Genomic DNA, 17,114 nt, shown 5'->3' with positions numbered 1-17,114 from the left:
TAGGTAGTATAATACTAATGAAATTGTAATATTAATACTACAAAACATGGAGAATAAAATCTTGGTTGGGGAGTCAATGTTTTAGAGCATGTTAGGGTTGGTGGATAAGCAAAATGAAAAGTTCTGAAATCCTCAACTATTACATGCCTAATTATTCCACTAGCAAACACAACAACCTTTAAGTGACTAGGAAATTAAATTCTTTAGTAAACAATTAATTGAGCACATACTATGAAATGAGTACGGTGATAGGGCACTTCCAGACCACCAAATACTCCCACACACACTCTGCATTCCTACAGCACTCCCTTCTATAGCACTGGAGCACTTAATATACTGCATGTTAATCATTTATAAATTAAATACATATATACTACATTTTGAAAGTATTATGCCCATTATCAAAAAAACACAAAAAAAGAATCTTAACATAGAAGTTCTAATATTTTATTCCCACTTGCCATGGACAGTCCTACACACACCTTACAATATATACTGTACACTTCGGTGGAGATCATCGACCCAGGCTATAGGAGAGGGGTCTTAGTCATCTCTGTTTCTTCAGTGTCTAAGTCATAGACAGCGCTCAGTAAAAATTTGCTGAATGTATGAGCAAAGAGACACTTGAAACGTGAATCCACAACATAACTTTTTGACATCAGCCAGCTGCTTAGTCTAATATAAGTGCCAAATTCTACTTAAAGAAAGGGATTAGAAGAAATTTACCTACTGTATTTTATTACTACAATTTAAAAGCTACGGACAATTTTAATTCAGCCAGTTCTTAATTAAAAAAAAAAAAAAAAAAGCCTTATAATTCTGTTTCCAGAATGATGCAAGGAAAGAAGAGAGGAGCAGGAAGAAAGAATTAAAGAACTGGAGAAGATATTTTCAGGTTTCTTGAGAGTTCTGAAATGCTCTAAACTGCAATTCCTTTCATTCAATGTTTTTTTTATTGCTATGTTCCAAGCACTTAGGATACATTTTTAGGAATACACAGCCACAAACTTAAGATGCAATAAGGAAATGAAGTAAAGAGATAAAGAACTTAGATGCTAAAATTCTCACTATCCATAAAGTACAGTAATACTGTACTTTAGAAAATACATGCAATTGAACCAGAGTCAAGCCTTCAAGGGAAAGCTTGTGTTCTATTTAAGAAAGATAGATACAAGCCAAAAATAAAAGCTACCACTAATACATCTCCCTTAAAGAAAAAAAAAAAAGTTAAGGTATATTTTAAGGAAATTAATTTTTATTAAACTGATATAGTGTAGCTAAAATAGTATGCAAAACCAATCTTTCTAATTTCTAGAGCTTCTGAAATGTAAATGAGAAGTCACTAGCCTGCCCTTTCAGTAGGAGTTATCTGTCACATAACACTCCATTTCCAAGGCCCCATTTTGCAAGATAAACTGCTTGTAACTCCATATTTGTAGGTGGCAATATGTACTTGATATTTTTTTAATACTATCTAATTGTGGTTAGGCATTATTTAGTGCTCAGTACTTTTAAGTAAAGCCAAGCAAGTAGGTATTTCAGTAGTTTATCAAGCTTGCTTTTTACTTGTACAATGATTCATATAACACACAATGTGTATTTGTCCAATCCTTTCCCCCTTCCCATTCACCTTATACAATATAAGCAAGCAGCTAAGACTAAGGATGGAAGTTTCAGTACCTATTTACATTATTCACATGCCCTAAAAAAGTTCTCAAACTATTTTCTAGCTCTATCAAAAGCTTTATAAATTCCTTCTATAACCTTACTAAAAAAAATTCTATATCAAAATCTGACATTTACTAGCGTAAACAGTATCATATTCAAAAGAACTACCCACTTTATAAAAGAAAAAGCTGCTGGTTACATTTAGAAATGCTATGTTATCAACCTGCTTCTCTTTCTTGCCTTAATTTTCCTCTGCTGCAAAAATGATAAAACATAAATTCATTCAAACAACAGTTAAATAAGGTTTTAACAAATATTTTGCTACCTCTTCAAATATATGCTTTAAAATTCAACAAGCAGACACTTCCTAACAAATTGAACAAATACCTTCGGTCAAATCACTTTAAAATACACCAACTATTAATTTCCTTTATATTTACAAAGGTAGAATCTTAGTTTTATATGAAAGTAGGCAGGCTAGAGTTGGATAAAAGTTTAATTTCAGAATTCCTTAATGTCAGCTAAAACACCCTCAAACTTAAGAAACTAAACACTTCTAAACCTTGAAGCTGAAATCAGTTTGACTGATGTCCTCTTTCATGCCATGTAAGCCATTGCCTAATTGAGGCCAGACCTGTCAGGCTCAACAGCATCCCAGAAATGACTAGCCTTCTAGAGCTGGAAACACATCAAGAATTTGGAATATTTCTCATATTGAAGAAAGGAAAAAAGTTCAAGTGAGATTGTCCCTAAGAACAATCAGTATACTGTTCCACAGGGGAAAAAAAAAAAAAAGACCTAAAAAGCATATTTTTGTTATTCTGGTCAGTCCACAAGAATATATCAAAATTCTGTATCTATTTTCAGGTGATGGCCCACTGAACTTACCCCCTTCCTTCCTACACATGAACAAGAGTTCACTATTAAATTCTCATTTTGAATGCCTGTCTTGTAATCTAGATTTTTTATTTTATATCTTTAGCTACTAAAACCATCACCTGGAGCACGGCTGGTTTCTTGACTCAGAAACCTGTTACCAATAATGCTAGCACCTAAGCTGCTTAATGGTTTTCACTTCTTACCAAGAAAATCCATTAAACGTCGAAAAGAAATAAATACAAGCGCGCGCGCACGCACGCACACACACACACACATTCAAATCCCAGTCATGAAAAATTAAGTCACATTCCGGCCATAAACCGTGCAATAGACACTTCGAGTTAGCGTGTGCCTTAGTGATCATGGACAGCGGTATCAGAGTAAGTGATAGGGGGTTGGAGGTGGTTGACAACATACAGTGCATCAGAGCCAATAAGCAGCAGGCTAGGACTGACAGCAAGGCCGGTCTCTAAAGGGAGCTATAACACAATATCAGAATGCTGGATTTCCGAATGCCATTTTATGGGGAAGGAGGGGATGAGAACTGGGGATCAAGTGCAATGAAAGGCTTTGACCAACGTCTGAGGCGATGAAACCGAAGACAAGGTCTTCTGGCAACACCAGCTGTCCAGTCTCATCTCACCTCAAACACAACTCAATTTCAGGTCGTTCTTATCAAAGTCAGCTGCTCAAAGGGTGAGGGGGTGGCAGGCAGGGGATGGTGACAGCCCCCAAGAGACTGCCAAAAGCCCTTGGAAAAGACAGAGACACTACAACTGGAAGGGGCTTGAAGGGGCTTCTACTTCGCAAAAGGAGGGCTTTGCAGCCGCCTCCCGTCTCCCTTTCCAGCCGGGGTTGTTACGTAGGAGGTTAGGATGTTGCTGGAGGGTTTATGAAGGAGTGATAGGAGAAAATGGCAGTAAAGGATGAGGGGGGCTGGAAGGGCTGGTGCCACCCAAGAAAAAGAGGGAGGAGGGACTTCCCTGGACACATCCAGGATAACAACGCCACCACAGAGCAAGGGCAGTGCCCTGCTAGCGCCTGACACCCCTCTCTCTGGGAAAGCTTCGCCCCCGTCCACACGATCCCAATCCCCAAACACTGCTCCCACCCGACCCTTCTCCCCCACGGTATCCCCATCGTGGCCTCCTTTCCCTTCCGCCTCAGGCCCCACGCCCTCAAGCTCCCCTCCCCTTCCCCGGTCACCCACCCTCAGGGCAGCCCGTCGCCGGCCTCCCCGGCAGCTCGCCCAGACCCCTCCCCCCCCTCACCTCTCCTCAGCGCCTCCTCGTAGCTGAGGAATCCGATCCGTGACTCCTTGGCGCCCATGCTCCCCTCATCCCCTCGGCCGGGGGTCGGAGCCCGATCTCGCCCCCACCCCCCTCCCGCCTTCTCCTCGGCGTCCCTGGCAGACGGTGTTGGCGTCCCCCGGCCTCCTCCTCCCCCCACACTAACAAGTGCGGCTTCTGCCCCGGCGGCTCCTCCCGGCCGCCGCCACCGCCTCCATGCCGAATCACGTGACCCGCTCCCACCCCGCCCCCTTCCCCTCCCTCTTACTCCGCCCTTCTCCTCTCTCCTCCCCTCCCTTCCCTTCCCTCCTCACGCCCTCTTCCCTCCCCCGCCTCCCGCCTGCCCCGCCGAGGGTCACCTGACCCGAGGCCGGGGATTGTTCCGGGTAATGGCCGCCTGGGGCCACCCACTCCGCCCCGCCCCACGCTCGCCGCGCGCAGGGGCGTAGGGGCGGAGCCAGACCCCGCGCGTAACGCATCATCGCCACCTTCCGGCCAATCCGAAGCCGCGAGGCCCAGGAGCCTCCGCCCGCCTGGGGGGCAGCGACTTCCGGGGCGCTCGAGGCCGTCCCCCCGCCCACATGTTCTGGCGCTCGCTGGGCGGGGTCGGAGCCTTTGACTGTTGGTCTGGCCTGGGCCCAGACGCATCTTGAAAGAGAAATGGAATCTTAGGGTGCGGGGCTCCTAGCGGTGCGGTTCGTGAGAGAAAGGAGCGGGCAGAAGGTGCATTCCTAACGTTAAGGACATTTTTGATTGGGAGGGAGCTGTGAAAGGAAAAGAGACTCTCAGGGATTTCATGTCACCAGAGAATTCTTTATCCTAGTGGGGCGATCCTTAAGGAAAGCGAATGTTCTGACAGAGTTGAGAAGATCTTCCGTTTCGCGTTACCCCATCCCCCATCCCAGTTGACGCTAGATTTCCTTTCACATACGCTCAGCTAGCCGGCCCTGGGCGCATGTCCTGCCGGCCCTGGGCTCACCTCCTGCTCTGAGCCTGCTTCGTGTACACAGTCTTTGGAAGCTGTTAATGCAAAGGCTTAGCTTGCTGATCTGCAAGAGTTGCTCCCTGCCAGAAATGTGGGAGTTACAAGACTGATAACAGCGTTTCTTACGCTTTTTTTTAATTATTATTTTTTTAAATTGTGGTAAGGTATAAGAGAATTGGCCATGCTAACCATTTTTAAATATCTCAAGAGCAGAATTATACAGTACTTCCCTTTTTGTGACTGGCTTATTTCACTTAGCATAATGTCCTTAAGGTTTGTCCATGTTGCAGCACAGTATCAGAATTTCCCAGGTTTACCATATGACCCAGCAATTCCACTTGTGAAATTATACCCAAAAGAATTAAAAACAGGGACAGGAACAGATACTTATACATCTGTGTTGATAGAATATGATTCACAGTAACCAAAAGGTAGAAGCAGTTCAAGTGTCCATCGACAGATGAATAAATAAATATAGTATATGCGTACAATGGAATACATTCAGTTCCTTGCTTTTTTAAATTCAGTTTGCTTTCGTTAGTCTTCACCCTGAAAGCCACAGCATCAAACTTCTGGATAAGGAAACACAACCATTTATTTGAAAAATAAGCATTTGGATTAGATTAGACTCAAGGTGCTACTTAGGTAATTGAGGGGCAGCAAAAGGATTTTTAGTTCCTAAAGCCAACATATTATAATATGTCCTGCTAGAGAGAGAAGGTAATTAACTCTCTACTCATCTTTCCTGGCAGACTAGATCAGCGGTGTGGCATTAGTCACAGTGCTGCCCTTTCCAGTTCACTGTGAGGTAGTTAATTTTAAGGCCTCAGATTAGTTTCACTACTAAAAAGCCATGAATAAGGGGGTTGGGAATGTACTTCAAAGCCTTTAATTTCCGCGTGATTAGTTCGGCATAGACATAAGTCTCCAGACAAAACAACTCAGTCATCTTCAGCCTGCAGTTAGATTATAGTAATTAATGGGAAGTGAATCTTAAGAAAGGGCTCAGCTGTGGAGAAAGGACCCTCAAGAGTTTAATTGCAGCATGCCTTGGCATTATTACTGTCCTAAATAATCAGTACCTAAAGGCGACCTTGCTGTACAAAGGACAGACCTGGGTGATTATCTACCCTCTTGATTTACAGTAGAATTGGAAGCAAATTGTTTTATCTCTTTGTAGTACTTGCCCCGCTTGAAAGGTGGGATTGGGTTGGAATTAATCTATCTCATGAAATAGTAAATTATTACAAAATACTCAGGAAAGAATAGAAGATAAACTATATAATGAAACATTTAAGAGCAGTACTAATACACAGGAACTTTTAAGATTTCCTCCTTGGTTTTAGGCCCAGCCTCCCCTGGAGCCATAAAAAATTTCACCCCATCATGGAGTTTACCATGGATTAAGCACAACTCAAAATTATGGGTTGAGGTAGAAAACTAGGAAATACTATTTCTCCCTTGTCTAAGTTAAATTAAGCATATTATTGAAGGCAGTGAAGCAGATAGTTATGTCTGATGGGAATTTTAAATGTTAAGCTGGGATTAAAACCTGCTTTTCTTTTTGTATTACACGGTATCAGGCAGTCAAATGTTAAACATCCCTCTATAACTTAAAATTGATACAGCACTTAAGTTTGATGATGTAGAAAATCTAAAGTCTACCTGTCATGCTGAAAGGAATTCTATTAATCATTTAGTTTGTTCAGTTTCATCATCTTTTACTTCATCCATTGAAGAGTTGACCAGCCCCCTGACTTTAAGCATTAGGTCACACTTGGGCAACCATTGCTTTAACTATGATTACATGTCTGTGAAAGAGTTATCCATATGAAGATGTAAAGCATGGGAGATTGGTATGTAATTTCTACTTCCAGTTGGGCAAGCTAAATGACAGTGTTCCTCAGTTTATATTCCCAGAGAATTGACATAGGAATAGGATAGAGTCATTTTAGTACTTACCAAAGAAGCTTAAGTCACAGACAGGGAGGTCACTACAATAAAGAAGGGGTGGAACAGCACCTGACTTTTGTATAATCGGATTGCCACAAAGTGAGGCCAACACTGTAGGAAGTATGACTCTACAATAAGAGAACTGATTTTCCAGAATTAGGGACTTGTTACCTTATGGTGACACAATGTGAAGTTGTGGTCACCATATATATATATATTTTTTGGCCGTGCTTCATGGCTTGTGGGCTCTTAGTTCCCCAGAGCCACGGCAGTGAAAGCACCAAATCCTAACCACTGGACTGCCAGGGAATTCCCTACTTGTATTATATTTTTATTGAAAACATTTTAAGTTTTTTGGGTTTTTTAAAAAATAAATTTATTAATTTATTTTTGGCTGCGTTGGGTCTTCGTTTCTGTGCGCGGGCTCTCTCTAGTTGCGGCGAGCAGGGGCCACTCTTCGTTGCGGTGTGTGGGATTCTCATTGCTGTGGCTTCTCTTGTTATGGAGCATGGACTCCAGGCGCGCGGGCCTCAGCAGTTGTGGCACACGCACTCAGTAGTTGTGGCTCACAAGCTCTAGAGCACAGGCTCAGCAGTTGTGGCACACGGGCTTAGTTGCTCCGCGGCATGTGGAATCTTCCCTGACCAGGGATCGAACCCGTGTCTCCTGCATTGGCAGGGAGATTCCTAACCACTGTGCCACCAGGGGAGTCCCTTAAGCTATTTTTTTTTTTTTTTAAATTTTTATTTATTTATTTTTATTTATTTATGGCTGTGTCGGGTCTTCGTTTCTGTGCGAGGGCTTTCTCTAGTTGCGGCAAGTGGGGGGCCACTCTTCATCGCGGTGCGCGGGCCTCTCACTGTCGCGGCCTCTCTTGTTGCGGAGCACGGGCTCCAGACGCGCAGGCTCAGTAGTTGTGGCTCACGGGCCCAGTTGCTCCACGGCATGTGGGATCTTCCCAGACCAGGGCTCGAACCCATGTCCCCTGCATTGGCAGGCAGATTCTCAACCACTGCGCCACCAGGGAAGCCCTAAGCTATTTTTTAATGAAAATAATACCACTCATTGTAAAAAAATTTTTCCATCAGTACAAAAGTGTATCTAAAACAAAAGATCACACTCCCTGCTTCACCCAGTCTCATTCCTTAGGAGTGTGTATCCTTCCTCTTTTCTGTGACTATACCCACCGTATTTTTCATGAATATAAGATATGCATCTATACTCCCTTTATTTTTACACATATTTTTCAGTCTACCTACTGATCTGCAGTTTCTTTCTTCACTTAATAGAATATCCCAGACTGCTTTTCATCTCAGCATACAGATCTATCTTATTCTTTTTAACAGAAGCATAGTAGCTGTATTTAATGTATAATTAACCAATTACCTATTGATGAACACTAGATTGTTTCAAGTATTTCAATATTACAAATACTGTTGCAATAAACATCCTAGTACATATATCCTTCTTTACATATGTGACTGTATCTGTAGATGGAATTTCCAGAAGTGGAATGGCAGAGTCTAAGAGTATGCACCTTTTAAGTTTCAATAGATGTTGCCAAATTGCCTGCCTAAAAAGTTGGATCAATTTACATTCTAATCTAATAAAAATAAAATTTACATTCTAATCAAGAGTATCTGAGAAAACCAATTTCCCCTCACCCTTGCTAACATTAATATCAAGTTAAGCTGATCTTTGTTATTACCGTTTAACTATGACAAATCCTATGAACAAAGAATTGAACCCCTGCTTTTCTAGACATGAAATTCATTTTCATTTTAAACCTGGACAAAATATTTGAAGAATGACTAAAGAGATGTCATTCTCTAATCAGCAATTAGAGATGTTTCTCTTTCCCATTTATCGTTCTTAAAAAGGTGCCTAGGGGCTGCCCTGGTGGCGCAGTGGTTAAGAATCCACCTGCCAATGCAGGAGACACGGGTTCGAGCCCTGGGCTGGGAAGATCTCACATGCCGCAGAGCAACTAAGCCGGTGCGCCACAACTACTGAGCCTGCGAGTCACAACTACTGAAGCCCGCGAGCCTAGAGCCCGTGCTCCGCAACAAGAGAAGCCACCACAATGAGAAGCCCGCGCACCGCAACAAAGAGTAGCCCCCGCTCTCAGCAACTAGAGAAAAACCAGCGTGCAGCAGTGAAGACCCAATGCAGCCAAAAATTAAATAAATGAATAAATAAATAAATTTTTTTTAAAAAAGGTGCCTAAAATTGGCAAGATTTCAACAGGGCCCATCCCCTAAGAGCTTCCAACTCACAAGACACCTAAGCTAAAACTAAGAATGGGAAAGAAGTACAATATTCAGAGTGAGGGCCTTTAACTTAGACCTACTTTAGAAGTTTTCTTCTGTCTTAGCCACAGTCCATGCTTGGCAAACATTTTACACTACCCACTGAACCTGTGAGTAGATGTTTTGCCTTTATAATGCTCCTCTGTTGCCCTCCTCCACCCCACCTGCAATTAACTTGTATTTGTGTCTTTTTTAAATTGTTTACAAATGTTAGGAAATGGGTCTTAAGGACAGGACCACCAGTGGCTGCTTTTTCTTGTCAGCTACTGAAAAATCAAGCAGCTTCCTTTTAGTCCTCCTCTGATCTCCTTATTCCTTCCAATATGGCAATTTCATTGTACTCTTAGGCCAGTCTTTTCCAGAAAAATAGGAACTACAAGTTTGAGAATAAGTCCATTAATTGAATTCCACTCAGCAATTAAAACATAGAATAATACAGAATCCAGCTCTGAACAGATAAGATATACCTTACTTCAGTTTCTAGGTTCTAAATAGCTTTGTCAAGTCATCCAAAGTCCAGCTTATCAGTCTAATACGCTTTCTTAGATATCTGAGAAATGCCAAATGTACCTTTGACTTTGATTTCTTCATCTAGTAGATGAGCGATTTAAACTCAGTCAGGCTTTTCTCAGGTCTTAAATTCTATGATTGGGCTTCCCTGGTGGCACAGTGGTTGAGAATCTGCCTGCCAATGCAGGGGACACGGGCTCGAGCCCTGGTCTGGGAAGATCCCACATGCCGCAGAGCGACTAGGCCCGTGAGCCACAATTGCTGAGCCTGCGCGCCTGGAGCCTGTGCTCCGCAACAGGAGAGGCCGCGATAGTGAGAGGCCCGTGCACCACAATGAAGAGTGGCCCCCACTTGCCGCAACTAGAGAAAGCCCTCACACAGGAACGAAGACCCAACACAGCCATAAATAAATAAAATTAAAAAAAAAAATTCTATGATCTTACTATCTCTTGAAATGTACATTCTTTTGCCAGCTCAGATCTGGTCTTTTGCGGGGTTGTTTGTTTGTTTGTTTAATTAATTTATTTACTTGTTTTTGGCTGCGCTGGGGCTTCGTTGCTGCGTGCGGGCTCTCTCTAGTTGCAGCTACTCTTCGTTGCGGTGTACAGGCTTCTCATTGCGGTGGCTTCTCTTGTTGCAGAGCACAGGCTCTAGGCACGTGGGCTTCAGTAGTTGTGGCACACAGGCTCAGTAGTTGTGGTGCATGGGCTTAGTTGCTCCGCTGCATGTGGGATCTTCCCAGACCAGGGCTCGAACCTGTGCGCCATCAGGGAAGTCCTCAAATCTGTTTTTATTTTTAGTTCAGGCTGAGTTTTTTTTCTCACATGGCTAATTAATGCAATGTTTCTATTCTGTTTCCCACCTTTTACTGAACTCCCAGTCTGCTGTTTGTCTAACTGTCCTCCATCTCTTGAGGCTTCCTTTTGATCAATAACTATTATTTTGATGGAAGAGGCTATGCATGTGTGGCGGCAGGGGGTAAGTGGGAAATCTCTGTACCTTCTGCTTAATTCTGCTGTGAACCTAAAACTGCTCAAAAAAATAAAGTCTGATACTCAAAAATTCTGATACAGAGATGTGCCTGCCTACATATCAGTTTTTAATAGCTAGTAATTGTGGTATACTTTGAAAACTCACGGGTTTACAGTGGAAGTGAGGATGGAGTAAATCATTGGAGTCTTAAAAGGAGTTAGGAGGTGAAGCTAGCTATACAGTATGTGTAAGTTGTGATTGTAGGTTTAGGTGAAACGTTTGTTTGATGTTACTGATCCAACAACTAACATCGTTTAAAGTCCCAGTATTGGGCTTCCCTGGTGGCACAGTGATTAAGAATCGAGCCACACTACTGAAGCCCGTGCGCCTAGAGCCCGTGCTCCACAACAAGAGAAGCCACGGCGATGAGAAGCCTGCGCACCGCCTCGAAGAGTAGCCCCCGCTCACCGCAACTAGAGAGAGCCCGCGTATAGCAACGAAGACCCAATGCAGCCAAAAATAAATAAATAAATAAAATAAATAAATTTTTTTTAAAATCCCAGTATTTTCTTCTAAAAGGATTGGAAAGCTATACAATAGCATTTGGTCAAAATTTTTCTGGCAGTTATGTTCAATTACTGGCCCCCCAGGGGTTGGGGGTTAGAATCAAATCTGGATTTCTTTGAAAGAGGAAGGAAATTCTCATAATAAAACGGGAAGTTGACAAGTCCCTCACTCCTTCCTATTTAACATCTTCCCACCGCCCCAACATTTGGTATGAATGTTGCAAATAGTTCATTTTAACATTAAGCATTTTTCTGTGTGCAAAGGACTGTGCTGAATCAAAGATGAACTTTTTAAAGCCTGTGGGAAGTACTATGATCAGGATAAACACAGTATGTTATGGGAACCGAAAGTAGGGAGAGGTGTTAGTCCAAACTGAAGAAGTAGGGAGGGAGGGAAGTCTTGGGCGACGGGAGTCTTGAAGGATGAATAAGAAATCAGCCATTCATTCACTCTTTTTTTTTTTTTTTAAACTTTTTGGCCGTGCCGCACAGCATGTGGGATCTTAGTTCCCCAACCAGGGATTGAACCTGGGCCACAGCTGTGAAAACACCAAGTCCTAACCACTGGACCACTAGGGAACTCCCTATTTTTAAATGATTTCTTAATTGCTGTGTTGAAAATGGGCGGGTGAGAGAAGAGATAAACACAAGGTAAACACAGGGAGACCAGTTAAGAGGCAATTACAGATATCCAGGCAGTGAGGTTGAGGGGTGAGAGGCTGGGTCCAAGATAATAATTTGAAGGAACAACCAACAGGACTTATTGACAGATTGGATTGGGATGTCTGAGAGAATATTCAAGGGTAACTCCCAAGTCGGTGGCCCAAGTAACTAGGAGGATAGAATTGCAATTCACTGGATGAGAAAGGCAATTGGAGGAGCAGGTTTGTGGGGCAAGATCAGGAGCTCAGCTTTGGACCTGTTATGTTTGAGATGCCTGTTAGACCCCCAAGTGAATAGAGTTAAATACTTGTCTGACGTTAGAAAGAGTCCAGGCTGGAGATATAAATTGAGGAGTCATTAGAGATTGATGGCATTTAAAGTCACGAGACTGGATAAGATCTCCAAGGACATGTTCCACTCCCAAAGGGCTTCCAACATTAGAAGTTCAGAGATGGGGAACAAGCAAGAAGACTTAGTGAGAATGTGAAGCCAGGGAGGTAGGAAAGCAAATAAGGGGAGGGGGCATGCCAAGAAAAAAGAAGAGTGTGAATAAAGGCACAGAGATATAAAGTAGAACTCCAAAGAAGCTCTGCTTCATCAGAAATGCCTTTTGTACCAGGGCTTCCCTGGTGGCGCAGTGGTTGAGAATCCACCTGCCAATGCAAGGGACATGGGTTCTATCCCTGGGCCGGGAAGATCCCACACGCCGCGAAGCAACTAAGCCCATGCGACACAACTACTGAGCCCGCGTGCTGCAACTACTGAAGCCCGTGAGCCTAGAGCCTGTGATTCACTGCAAGAGAAGCCACCGCAATGAGAAGTCCACGCGCCACAACGAAGAGTAGCCCAGCTCACTTCAATTAGAGAAAGCCTGCGCGCAGCAATGAAGACCCAACACAGCCAAAAATAAATTAATTAATTAAATAAATTTAAAAAAAAAAAGATGCCTTTTGTACCACCAAAATCAAAGCTAGCTGCTAAGACAACTGAAAAATCAAAATCCATTATTAACTAGCAAGGCAACAGTTCTCACTTTTACCACTTGGTAAGAATTATAAGCATTTGAGGAATGCTTTCAGACAGATTTTTTAGAACGTAGTTTGTTTTTGTGAGATTTCTATTTTGCTGTGATCTCTTTGAGCTTGTCAATGGGCAATACTGGACAAGAGGTTCTCAGCACAAGAGGCACCATTAAAATTTGATCTAAAAGAATGAATTAGGCTAAAGTATAATAATTAATGGTTGACGGAATTCCCCTGTGGTCCAGTGGTTAGGACTCTGTGCTTTCACTGCCGAGGGTTCAATCCCTGGTCGAGGAACTAAAATCCCGCGAGCAGCACAGCCAAAAAAAAAAAATTAATGGTTGAAAGTAGATCTCTACAAATGCATGAACTTTAGCCCGGATGTCACTCAGAAGAGATTGTTGAGGCCCATACTTTTGTGTACATTAGTAAATAATACTGACATCCCAATTAATTCATACAAAAATCTAAGAGAGTAGTCAATAAATACAAAGATTGTTCCCAGAAAATCCATAGGGAAATGGTTCAAATTTCCTCCACTCAGTCAAACTATCTTTTAATTAGTAGCTCAGACCACGTCCTGGACTCATGGGCAACCTTCTGAAAAAAGGGTGTTAAATTAACCCAAATCTTCTAGTTTCTGTGGCTATGGAACAAAAACAAAGATGGGCAGAGTTAAATTCTAGTTAATAGGCCCCTGTGTGCATTTATTTAACGGCACCCAACTTAGCATTATACAAATACTAGTATAAGGATTTTCTCTATCCTCAATACTCCATCCCTCATTGATCTCCAACTTACTTTTTCACTCTTCTGAAGTGCTAGAGCACTCATTGTAATTACATTCTAGTACATATGTCTTTGCTTACATGAGTGAGTATGCCTATGCTACTGTATGTGATTCTGGTTATTACTGCTGCACAAGAAATTATCCCCCAAAACTTAGTGGCTTAAAACAATGACAACATTTATTTTGCTCATGAAGCTGCAATTTGGGCAAGGTTCAGTGGGGATAACTAACCTCTGCTCCATTTAGTGTCAGCTGCAACAGCTTGAAAGCTAGGAAGTAGGAATCCTCTGAGGGTTTGATCACTCACATGCCTGGCAGTTGATCCTGGTTGTTGGCTGAGGCTGTAGCTGGAACTGTCAAGTGGAATGATTACACGTGTAATGTGTTTCTTCTTTCCTCACAATGTTGTGGCTAGCTTCCAAAGATGAGCGGGGCGGTGGCGGGGGGGGCGGGGATTAGCCTAAGCCATATCGCCTTTTATGACGTAGCCTTATATATAATGCAGTGTCACTTCTGCTGCATTCTAATCATTGAAACAGTCACAGAGTTCTGCCCAGGTTCAAAGGGAGGGGAAATAGTCTCCAGAAATATTGCTGTGCCACAGTCTGCCCTCTGGTCACAACAATTTACATTCTTCCCATATGCAATATACCTTCATCCTTTTCTCCAAAATTCCCGTTATGACATCAGGATCAGGCATGGAGTCTGGGATCTCATCATCTAGATCAGGTCCAGCTGTGAGTGAGGCTCCTCGGTTGTGTTTTGAATACAGTATCTCTTGACGTGATCACCTGTTCTTTGTAAATATACACTGAGGTTATTCAGGGAAAAGGGACCATGATGTATGAAACTTACTTTTAAATGGTTCAGGAAAAGACTATTTTTATACACACACAATTTCTGGAAACAGTTTCCCCACTCCTTGAGCCTGAGCAGAAATTCGTGATTGCGTGATTGCTTCAATGAATAGAATGCAGCAGAAATGGCACTGTGCTACATCTGAGGATAGAATATATATATATATATATATATATATATATATATATATATATATATATGTATATATGTATATATGCATTGTAGGCACATATATATGTAGTGTGTGTGTCTATATATGTACATATGTATTTATATATATAAATATATAAAGAGAATGGGAGAGAGGGAGAATGCAAATGATAAAGCAAATTCAGTAAAATGTTAACAATACATGAATCTGAGTAAAGGGCATACAAGTATTATTTGTACTATTCTTATTTTTGCAACTTTCCTGTAAGCTTGAAATTAATTCCAAATAAAAAAGTGAAATAGTCAAAATTCAAAAAAAATGAAATAGGTTCTGAGCATTAATATTTTGATATACTTCATTCCAGGGGCAAGTCCTGACTTGAACTTTCTATTAACTTTTGGACATTAAGACCCTTTAATTCTCCCTTTTCCCAGATGTCTACAAGAAGACACCATCACCTCCCATACTTTAGCCTACATTCCTCCACATCCCATTTCCTTAAAGAGCTAGTCTTGGAAAGATCCCTCTCTGAGAGGGGAGATTTGGCCTCGCTGAAACTCAGCTTTTCCATGGTCTTTGCGTTACCTACACACTAAAGGCATCTGTAAGAGTGGCTCGGCTTTTGCAGAAATTACAGAGGGTTGCACATCAGCCTCCTTGTAACAAAAAGAGACTGGGATTAACTCTCTTGAAGAACCATCATTGTGCTCCCAGAGCACAAACTCTAAAAATAGTGGCTGCCCAGAAACAACTTTCTCATGTTTCTGGTTTGAAAAGGACACTTAAAGAGAAGGCGGGTCTTTTTAGTCAGTGTCACAATCCCCAAACAAGCAAAGAATAATCACTAGTAAAAGCCCCAGTTCAGGAACTGTTAGTACCTCTACAAGCACATGCTGGCCATTTAATAAATTTATTCATGGCCATCATGTATACAATTTTATTCATTCAAAGCTGATTATTCTGAAATCCTTGCATCAACACCAGATGTGTTATCACCTAAAAATTAGTATTAGCTATACCGAAGATGTATAAAGAGTTCATTTGTGAGATATGTAATCAAGGATCATCCTCTTAAACAATTTAATAATAATTGCTAGCACTTATTGAGCTCTTATATGTGTCAGACACTGGATTAAGGTCTTTTATACATATTGTTAAATCATTTAATCTTTTTTTTTTTTTTTTTTTTGGTTGCGTTGAGTCTTTGTTGCTATGCGCGGGCCTTCTCTAGTTGCAGCGAGCAGGCGCTACTCTTCAGTGTAGTACGCTGGTGCATGGGCTTCTAATTGCGGTGGCTTCTCTTGTTATGGAGCACGGGCTCTAGGGCACACAGGCTCTAGAGCACAGGCTCAGTAGTTGTGACGCACGGATTTAGTTGCTCCGCAGCATGTGGGATCTTCCTGGACCAGGGATCGAACCTGTGTCCCCTGCATTGGCAGGCAGATTCTTATCCACTGAACCACCAGGGAAGCCCCAAAATCATTTAATCTTCACAACAGCCCTATGAGGTATATATTATCATTATCTCCGTTTTACAGGTGAAGAAAATTGAAGTTTATCAGGTTTAAATAATTTGCCCAGAGTCATACAACTAGTTAATGGAACTAGGATTTGAACCCAGGCAATCTAAATCCAGAATCATGCTCATAACCTATACTTACACTATGGATTATAAAATAAAATAAAGTATGAACTTAAGCATGTTGCTACTTTGTGAGTTATTTTTCCTTTGTGAGAACACTGATGAGTTTTGCCCACACATACGCTGAACATTCATTCTTTGATAAATTAGCATTGTTTCTCATGATGAATATGCTTAGATAACTTCTTTGCCATTAGACTCATAGATCAAGGAGTTAGTAAATTCTTAGGATACAGCAAATCAGTCTGGCCATTCTTTTGGATCCTAGAATGACCTCGCTTAAATGTAATTATGTTCATTTAGTAATTCACTTATTCAACAAACATTTGTCAAATAACAATATGGGGTAAGAAATTGGGGTGAGATACCACCTGGACAGATTTGTTAGCTGCCCATAAAAGGCTTCCCAGGTTGACACTAATCTTAGTGCAGTCACCTCACTTGAGGAGCTTTTAGGTTTACAAACTCCCTTTTATCAGATTGATCATTTCTCACAGACTGGATTATGCTAATAAAATGACCATAAAACAGAGGACCTTTGTTTCTGACCATGATGCAGTTAAAGGGACCTAACCCTCTGCCATAACAACTAGGAAACTAAACAAAATATATAAAACAATTCTTTTCAGACATTGGACAATAGGTAGTCCAGAACTGACATCGTCGAGAGAAGAAAAACAAATGAGCTGAGTTCTACAATTGCCCTGGCTTTATGCCTAGAAGCACATTCTGGATCATAAATTCACAACATGGCAGAACACAGCAGTCTCACTGAGTTGAGAAGACAGAGATAGGAGTTCAGGGTCTCTGTGGCAGCTGGAAGTTGCTAGACAAAATAGCAAAATGGAAGAAGTTAT

At 41.8% G+C, this 17,114-nt stretch overlaps 1 protein-coding gene and 1 long non-coding RNA gene across 3 annotated transcripts in view; one reads left to right on the top strand and one right to left on the bottom strand.

Moving 5' to 3' along the window:
• Positions 1 to 4,002, bottom strand: part of USP32 (ubiquitin specific peptidase 32) — a 194,360-nt gene extending 190,358 nt beyond the window's left edge. Inside the window, exon 1 of one of the 2 annotated variants that reach the window (XM_082439890.1) lies at positions 3,819 to 4,002. In XM_082439890.1, coding sequence (XP_082296016.1) covers positions 3,819 to 3,876 — 58 coding nt within the window. In that variant the 5' untranslated portion in view covers positions 3,877 to 4,002. The remainder of the gene's footprint in view (positions 1 to 3,818) is intronic. The other variant, XM_082439891.1, reaches the window with a different exon arrangement.
• LOC309649794 overlaps positions 1 to 10,022 on the top strand; it is a 213,070-nt gene extending 203,048 nt beyond the window's left edge. Inside the window, exon 2 of the long non-coding RNA XR_014257301.1 lies at positions 7,494 to 10,022. This is a non-coding gene — a long non-coding RNA (uncharacterized lncRNA). The remainder of the gene's footprint in view (positions 1 to 7,493) is intronic.
• Positions 10,023 to 17,114: the final 7,092 nt, after the last annotated feature.

This window comes from Balaenoptera physalus (assembly GCF_965194825.1).
Source record: "Balaenoptera physalus genome assembly, chromosome: 20".
NCBI classification, from domain to species: Eukaryota; Metazoa; Chordata; class Mammalia; order Artiodactyla; family Balaenopteridae; genus Balaenoptera; species Balaenoptera physalus.
This window is presented reverse-complemented; position numbering and strand designations above follow the sequence as displayed.